Source organism: Olea europaea, unplaced genomic scaffold (genome assembly GCF_002742605.1).
Source record: "Olea europaea var. sylvestris unplaced genomic scaffold, O_europaea_v1 scaffold1222, whole genome shotgun sequence".
In the NCBI taxonomy this organism is placed as follows: Eukaryota; Viridiplantae; Streptophyta; class Magnoliopsida; order Lamiales; family Oleaceae; genus Olea; species Olea europaea.
Window position 1 is genome coordinate 57,187 of NW_019229647.1, and position 9,586 is coordinate 66,772.

Genomic DNA, 9,586 nt, shown 5'->3' on the forward strand with positions numbered 1-9,586 from the left:
GTAGTGACTCCCGCACTACAACCTCATCTGCATCCACGCCATCCCCTAGGTCTATTCTAGGTCCTCCTCCCTCTAATACTACCCCTGCATCGGATAACAAAGGTAGAGGTTCTGAGGTTTCAAGGACATCCTCCCGTTTGCAATGCTTCAACTGTAAGGGTTTTGGTCACATTGCTTCTAAGTGCCCTAGCCGAGCCCTAGTTCTGGACAAACGTGAGGATATAGTCGTCGAACCACTAGAGGATCAGGTTTATGAGCCTAAGTTAGATGAGTTTGAAGACTTGGAGGACAGTGAGGATACCTTCTTAGGTTGTATTCAGGCTAGTCCCATTATCCCACATACGCCCAGAGTCGGTGTCGTCCGTTGCACCCTCACCCAGCCGAAGGATGCCGACGATTGGCGCCGTCATGCCATCTTCCACACCTACATCAAGATTAATAACAAGGGCTGTAAAGTTATCGTGGATAGTGGCAGCTGTATTAATGCGATTTCGAAGGCTACTATATCCCGTCTAGGGTTGAAGCCAGTTCCTCACCCCCAACCTTATAGTGTCTCTTGGGTTGACAACTCCTCTATAGTTGTTAAGGAGCATTGTTTAGTCCCTATCCAGTTCCTGGAGTATAAGGACCATATATGGTGTGACGTTATTTCGATGGACGTCGGGCACATCATCTTAGGACGACCTTGGCTATTTGACCTAGATGTAACCATATATGGTCGATCCAATTCCTGCTCCTTCGTGTTTAATGGAAAGAAGATTCACCTTAACCCACTACCCCCAAAGCCGGCTGGCTCACCAGAAGCGAAGAAAAGTGTGGAACAAAAGGGGTTGCATATCATTAGTCCTACAGAGTTTGAGCGTACAATTGTTGGTGACTCAATTGTGTTCGCCTTAGTAGTCATGGAGGTTTCATCTAACTCCACAAGTGAGGATACTGCGGAAGTCCAATCGATCCTTCAGGAGTTTCGAGATGTCTTTCCGGAGGACCTATCTGATCATCTACCTCCGCTAAGAGATATTCAACATGCCATAGATTTCGTCCCCGGTGCATTCCTTCCAAATTTGCCACATTATAGGATGAATCCTACCGAGCACGCTGAGCTCCAAAGGCAAGTAGATGACCTTCTCAACAAAGGATTCATTCGTGAGAGTTTAAGCCCATGTGCTGTCCCCGCCCTATTGACGCCCAAAAAGGATGAATTTTGGAGAATGTGTGTGGATAGTCGCGCTATCAATAGGATCACGGTGAAGTATCGTTTTCCCATTCCCAGGCTTGATGATATGCTGGATATGATGGTTGGCGCAACAATCTTTTCAAAGATCGATCTAAAGAGTGGGTACCATCAAATTAGAATTCGCCCAGGGGACGAGTGGAAGACCGCGTTTAAGACGAAAGATGGCCTTTATGAATGGATGGTCATGCCTTTTGGGCTAAGTAATGCGCCGAGTACCTTCATGCGGGTAATGACACAAACTCTTCGGCCGTTCATGGGTAAATTTCTTGTTGTCTACTTTGATGATATCCTCATCTATAGTAAAACTAAGGAGTAACACCGTGACCACCTCAAACAAGTTTGCTCTACCCTTCGCGAGACTAACCTGTATGCTAATGTCAAGAAATGTTCCTTTTTCACCGATAGCGTAGTTTTTCTAGGGTTCATTGTCTCGTCGACAGGGGTGTTTGCTGACCCTACTAAGATTCAGGCGATAATTGACTGGCCTGAGCCTAAGGCCATTCATGATGTCAGGAGCTTTCACGGCTTAGCTACGTTTTACCGCCGTCTTATTAAAGGGTTTAGCACTATTATGGCGCCTATCACGGAGTGCATGTAGAAAGGGGAGTTTCATTGGACACGCGGGGCGGCGAAGGCCTTTAAGTTAATCAAGGAGCGAATGACAGAAGCTCCTGTCATGCGTCTTCCCGATTTTTCCAAAGTCTTTGAAGTTGAATGTAACGCTTCTGGGGTAGGTATAGGCGGAGTCTTAAGTCAGGATCGTCACCCTGTCGCCTATTTCAGTGAAAAGTTAAATGATGCCAAACGACGATATTCAACGTATGATAAGGAACTGTATGCGGTGGTCCAGGCTTTGCGCTATTGGCACCACTACTTGTTGCCCCAAGAATTCGTCCTTTATTCGGACCACGAAGCCCTCCGTTACCTCAACTCTCAGAAGAGATTAAGTTCTAGGCATGGACGTTGGGTTGAATATTTGCAGGCCTATTCATTTGTTTTAAAACACAAGAAGGGCGTGGAGAACCAAGCAGCTGACGCGTTAAGTCGTCGTGTCTCCCTTTTGTCGATCATGAGTGTCAAAGTCATTGGTTTTGAAAGGCTTAAGGAGGATTACGAGGCATGCCCAGATTTTAAGGATATCTTTCTCGATTTGCAAGGAGGACAATCAAACAGCACAGATGGCTTTCGACATGAGAAGGGTTATCTCTTTTGAGCCAATAAATTGTGCATCCCTCGAACTTCAGTTCGAGATTTTATAGTGTGGGAAGTTCACGCGGGAGGGTTAGCCGGTCACTTTGGGCGTGATAAGACCATTGAGGAGGTTGAACGCCAATTCTATTGGCTTAGTTTAAAGAGAGATGTGGCTAAAATTGTTAGTACATGTAACACTTGTCAATTGGCCAAACAGAAGAAGCAGAGCACAGGCCTATACACTCCTCTCCCCGTCCCCAATTGTCATTGGCAAGACGTTAGTATGGATTTTGTGCTAGGACTGCCACGCACCCCAAAGAAGCATGATTCTATTTTCGTGGTTGTCGATCGTTTCTCGAAAATGGCTCACTTTATCCCCTGTAGCAAAACATCGGATGCGTCCAAGGTTGCCATGTTATTTTTTAATGAGATTGTCAAACTGTATGGGCTTCCCAAGACCATCGTGTCCGATAGGGACGTTGGCTTCACTAGCTATTTTTGGAGGACTTTGTGGCATAAGATGGGTACCAAATTAAAATTTTCTACAGCCTACTACCCTCAAACTGACGGTCAGACCGAAGTTGTTAATCGGAGTCTTGGTAACTTATTACGTTGTCTGGTCCGGGAGAACCTTCGGAATTGGGATTTAATCCTTCCGGTCGCTCAAATCGCGTATAATAGCTCCGTAAATCGTTCATTAGGTATGAGTCCATTTGAAACCGTTCACGGATACAAGCCTAGGAAACCATTAGATCTTATCCCTATGTCCCCACAGGCTAGAGTGTCAGTATCAGCCGAAGCATTTGCACAACACCTTCGTGATTTGCACATTGAGATCAATAACCAACTTGAAGCTAGTAATGCAAATTATAAACTACAAGCTGATTTACATAAACGACACATTGAGTTTAATGTTGGGGATTACGTTATGGTTCGCATTAGGCCAGAGCGGCGTCTACATGGACCCGTCTCCAAATTGCAAGCTCGTAGTGCTGGTCCTTTTAAAATTTTAAAGCGAGTTGGTCCAAATGCATATATTGTCGACATTCCATCCCACATTGGTTACCACCATACTTTCAATGTTGAAGACCTTGTAGCTTATAAAGGCCATTTCATTCCCTCAGATGATCCCTTGTTACCTCCTTTTGTGGACCTTGATTCTAATTCTTTGGCCCCCTCTAACTCACTACCACCTCTCACAGCACACACAGATAAAATTGATGCTATTTTAGATGAAGAAACTGTGTTCACTAATAATGGAGAGGTTCAGCGCTTCCTTGTTCCTTGGGTTGGTCGACCAGATTCTGATTGTGCATGGATTTCCAGGAAGACACTACAGCATTTGGATCCAGATTTGTTAGAGCTTTATCGGAGTCAGCAGGATCTTCCTTGGCCCAGATCGCCTCCCGTCCACCCGAGGGGAGTTGGTGAGGACACCAGGTTCAGACCGCCACTGACGCATTTCTACAGACGCAGGAAGAAGCTTGCCCAGCCACTCAGCTTATGGTTGGGAGATTGACAGATGCCTATGGTGATATAGCCACTCGATAGGGTCGAGTTTTCTCTCCCACCCTGGGAGAATTGATGAGGACATCCAATTTTAATTAATTTTAGCAATTTTAATTATTTTAGTTGGAATTTAGGTTATTTTAATTTTATGGACTTGTGTATTGGGCTTGGCCCTAGGTTTGCATTATTTTCCAGTATTTAAACCTATCTTACATTGTTATTTGAGATGATGAATTTTGATTGAATAAAAGTTTGGCTAAAGCCCCGTTTCTCCTCTCTGTGTGCTTCCCCGGTTCCTCTCTTCTCCTCTCCTCACTTCCCCCTTCTTCTTTCTCTGTTATTGATACTACATCATTTTTATAAGTAGGTACATAATTTGATTATATGCATTGAATCAGGCTTCTGAGACAGCTTTACTGAAATAAAAGGGCACGCAATGTGAATCTCTGTTACTGCATGGTTGCATCCTTTTTTTTTTTTTATATTGGTAATCAGGTAATTTTATTAATCTAAAAAGAATACACAGGAAATGCATTATCAATTTAAACGAGAAAGAAACAACATGAATTTAGATAGCCCTTCTATAGGATTAGTAGTCGCGGCAGTAAACCAAGTATACATAGTTAGATAAACAGTGGTCTTCAAAATAGTGGCTGTTTCTTTCTCTCCATACACACCATACAATGCATCCCGAGATAAGATCCTATGCAAGCTTGCTATCCTTACAACGAAATTTTCTCCTCAATGCTCGCAACACATCCTTTATACTCCTAGGCAACACCTAATCCATATGTTGAGAAGTTAGAATATTGTTCGATAGCCAACGAACACCATCACAATGAATGTACAAGTGTTCGATCTTCTCCCCATCCCTCTTACACATATAACACCACTCGGTTGTATAAAAACCTTTTCTTTGAAGATTATCCACCTTTTCTTTGAAGGTTATCTATCGTTCACACCTATCCCCTCACAACAATCCACATTAAAAATGCCACTCGTGGAGCTAATTTACATCATCACACCATCTTCTAGAAAAAAATGAACTCTCAACAGGTCCCAAAAGGGATCTGAAATAAGTGCGAACTGAAAAAATACTATTCCATGCAAAACCTCTTCTTGCTATGATCACCTTTTCCTACCCGAATTTGCATCTCAAGCAAACAGGTCAAGAACAGTGCATAATCATCCAATTCTCAATTCTGTAAACCCCTCCCAAAAATAATATTCCAGCTATAATTCCAATTGTGAATGTCTAATCGATCGTTCACCATAATAGAATGCCTCAGGGCAATGCGATGCAAGGAAGGAAATCTCATTTTTAACGGTTGATCTTCACACTAACAATCATCTCGAAATCTAATATTATTATCATTCCTCACTGCAAAAGTCAGTCTGTCCTGGAAGGCACTTCATCCTCGTCGGATATACCTCCATAAACTCACCCAATAAGAACTACGAACCTCAACTAAGCACCAACCCCTCTCGATCACACCATATTTCGCCCATATAATTTCCTTTCGAAAACTTTCCCTCTCCACTCCAAATCACCACAACTATTTGCCCAATAAAGTCTTATTAAACAAAATAAGGTTCCTCAATCCAAGGCATCTCGTCCTTATAGGAGAGCGAACACCATCCTGACTAACCAAATGAACTTTCCTCTCCTCCCTAGCCTTGTCCAAAGAAATTTCATTTGAATCCTCTCTAATCTATATTTGCCAGATTTCAACAGACTTATCTTCCATCAAGACACCGCTTCAAAGCATAGAAGCAAACAACACAAGTTTTTGAATTTCTCATCACCTGCATCTCAAAATATCAGCATATCATCTGCAAATAACAAATGGGACACTTGCACGTGACCAACCGTAAGGCCCCTTATCAAATTCTTCCCCATAGCTTTCTCTAGCATCCTACTGAAAGCCTTCATTACAGTAACAAACAGTAGTGGAGACAAAGGATCCCCTTTCATCAAGCCTCTGCTGTTCTGAAAATAACCCTCAAGATTAGTATAAAAACTGTAAGTTTCAGAGAACTCATGATTCACAAAATCCAACCTCTTTGGCTAACGAGTGAAATGAGATTCTGGACATGAGAAAAAGAATCATTGTTTTCCTCCAGTTATAACTGCCACTTCGCAGCCAAATAAAAGTTCCTAATTAGTCAAAGAAACGCTGGATGTTTGCTTTACAACTTTTTTTCAATGTAAAGATGTGGATATAAGAAAATATGTAGGAGTCAGAATACAAAGTGGCTGTTTAATTTCAATCTAATACATTCTTTTCTTTTATCATTATTTTATAACCCAATGCTATTTTGATAAGGATCCTTTACTCCAATACTATTTTCAATGATCTTTTTATGATCCAACACTTCTCTTGCAATGCACTTTGAAACTCTACAGCTTGATGTCACGTCTCACACGAATCTGAAATAAGCCACTAGATACTCAAAAGAGATAAAGTTCATTTTTGATCTCCTATGCTTGCAATTTTGCTATAACTAGTCTTATTTCTTCTTTAGTGGTCTTGTGCTTGATGAGGATTTCATAACTCTTCCACTTCGACTTTTATTTTTAGATCTACATATTTGTTTGAGCCCCATTTGGGGGAAAATGCTTTTTTGAATAATGTATTGATAGGAAATGTGTAGTTAAAAAATAAGGAAAAGTTTTGAATTGTGTGTAATATTATTTTATTGAAGAATGTGTAATTGAAATGATATCAAAACATTGTTTAAGAATATATATTTTTTTTCTAATGAATGGGGCTTAAACAAGGGCCTAATATTCCACTTGCTATTTACACAACAAATTCCACCAATGATGATACTTTAGTTCACCAATGTCTCTGATAAGACATATCCATCCCGACCTTTGAAAGACCATTTAATTAATGAAAAAAAGTTTCTTACGAGCTTATGATTAAAAGCTAGATGTTCCTACCTTAACTAGCAGGTTTTAGCCATCTAATATTTGGTTTTCAGGTGGATCATAAGTCAATCCCTAGAGAAAATAATACTGGTTCACATCTTTCATTCTGAGATACTTTGAAACTTTTCAATGTTAGCCTTTCAAAAATAATTATTGAATTTTAGCTTTATTTTGACTTGGAACATTAATTTTGGAAATTTGATAATTTAAGGTTATTGTTTCATTAGGTTTAGTCTGTCATTATTCCCCCCCTTAGAAATACATGATAAGAGTGCAGCTATGCTAAAAAATAATAGGAGCATAAGGGAGATTGATTAACCAGTATATTGGTTTGTGACATTTTACAAAAAAACCAATATGATTTCAGTTTCTGTTTGTAAACTTTACAACCAGAACAAAACAATCGTGATTTAATGAGGAACAAATAGATTGAGAAGAATATAAAAGTATAGAATAAAATTCTCTTGGAGCTAATCAAAATTACAAGCTTGCTAGGTCTTCTACGTCTCTACAGCTAAATTCTAAAATTTTATAGTGCTTCCATTTTGTTTTATATGTTAGCGGAGCGCGTGCCACTCATTTGAATTAGTTTCCAAAGTGTTTGACTTAAAATTATAATGTTCTGATTCTATGTGCTACTGCATTGTGTAACATAAAAAATACGTAAGAGTTTGACCGATTAATTATCAAGACAAAATAAATTGATGATAGTGAAAGGATACAAAATAATAATCATGGAATGTACCTATCAAAAAAAATAATCATGGAATGTGTAATTAACTTTTTGTGATCTCTATTCTATGTTTCTGCATATTTTGTCCCATAACTCAAATTGTTGATGCTGTTTCTGCTGAGCAGAGGCAGTCGAAAGGTGGCGCAAGGAAAAACTAAAACAGGCAAAAAGACTTGTCCGTGGGAAAACCTTGAATACCACAATATTGCCCGAGGATGCCGGTACTAATATTTCTGGTTTAGAATATTCCTCTTGACCTTAAGTTAATTGGTGTTTAGAATTATTCGTTAGCGCAGTTAAACATCTCAGTTACTATTTTGTGTCTGTAGGTATTATTGCAAGAGCTTTGAGTTCTGATTGGGCCCACTTGTCAGAAGAAATGGGGCTCTGGATACCGCTTGAAGTCATTAATAAAGAACATGATGACAAACCCGAGGGTGAAGAGGAGTTTGGTAACAACTTATTAATTCTTTTCCTAACTCTGAGTCGACTTTTAAATAATTTATACCCACTATCCTGTATAGAACGTATATCTTAATAATTAACTGTTATTTATTTTTGTACTTGTTTATTAACTTGTTTGCTTTGAATTTGATGTACATTTTTACTTTTACACTGTCAACTATCCAGACAGCCGAATCTTGCCTGGCAGACAGCTCCCTCCCGAATGCCATGCCGAAATTCATACGGACTATGGTGGTGCTGCTGTAAGATGGGGCCTTACTCATCCTAAAGAATCTGCATATGAATGTTGTATGGCGTGTTTGAATCAAGCTAAAGATGCCAAACCGGGAGCAATTAAATGTAATATTTGGGTTTACTGCCCATCTGAGACTGGATGTTACTCTCCAGATATTTATGAACACAAAAATCAAGAGTGCTGGCTGAAATATGTAAGTATTCGCATGCTTTGTCATTAAGCTGATTTTGTTTATGCTTATTTATTTATTTAGTTATGTTATACTACATGGAAAAGAAATCTTTTGCAAGGGATAGAATAATGTCTACTCGAGTTAAAGAAAAACAAATGGAACTACTGTGCTATTGCTTGCCAACCCACTATTCAAGTAGCAAGTTGGTATTTAACCTATCATTATTGTTGCTCAATTAATACCCAATGATAGAAACCATCCAAATTTTGTTAAAAATAATTAAACTAAGTTTATGAACATAGGTTTTGTTTCCCAGCTTGAGCTGGTGCCCATAAATTCTGACTGATGCATGTTCCCATAAGGACTATGTGAAAGTTTAACGAGGATTTTGACTGTTTGTGTGCCAGTATAGTGAAAGGTCAACTTACTCCAATAAGATGGGAACTTAACTTGCTACTCGGAAAGTTTGGAGTAATGGTGCAATTTTCCAAAAATGAATCTACTAGAGAGAGATAAGCTACCCTTGGTCACCTATACCTTAAACCCGGGAATGTGCTTGCGCCCGTATAGTTTGACGGCTGCAAGTAAAGCTTTGATATAGTCTAGTAAAAAGGTCGGTTTGGAACCAGATTTCCCCAAAAACAGATCGGCGTTGGTCATTGGTTTGACAACTAACATTTTTTCTTGTTTTTGTTGTCAAATGCAGGATGAGAAACCAAAATTGAGTTTTAAGGACAGGTACTCGGAATCATATAGAAATGCACACCCAAATGCACCATTGATCGTTCCATGGGTGTCTGGCGTGGTCAGCGTGTAACTTTTATTCACCAACAACTAGGCAGCAAGACTGAAAGTCTTGATGGCAAGTTATAAACTCTGATATATCATGGGATTTTACAAATGCCCAGATGGTGCGAAGTGTAGTACGATCTCTATTCATGCAATTCTCAAGAGTTGAGTTGAGTTGAGTATTAGTTACTCCTTCATTTCGTTCTGCTGTCTTTTGTAGGCCTTTGAGCATTTGGGTTTTTTATTTTTGTATTACATGATGGTAAATTTGGTGCTGATGAGTGATGGCTTTGAATTGTAAAGTTAAGCGCTGAGGATAT

At 39.7% G+C, this 9,586-nt stretch overlaps 1 protein-coding gene across 2 annotated transcripts in view; it reads left to right on the forward strand.

The window, feature by feature from the left end:
• LOC111374226 overlaps positions 1-9,586 on the forward strand; it is a 15,302-nt gene extending 5,716 nt beyond the window's left edge. For both annotated transcript variants that reach the window (XM_022996866.1, XM_022996867.1), the window contains exons 4-7: positions 7,731-7,826; positions 7,935-8,057; positions 8,236-8,498; positions 9,184-9,586. In XM_022996866.1, the coding sequence (XP_022852634.1) occupies positions 7,731-7,826; positions 7,935-8,057; positions 8,236-8,498; positions 9,184-9,294 (593 nt within the window). In that variant the 3' untranslated portion in view covers positions 9,295-9,586. The remainder of the gene's footprint in view (positions 1-7,730; positions 7,827-7,934; positions 8,058-8,235; positions 8,499-9,183) is intronic.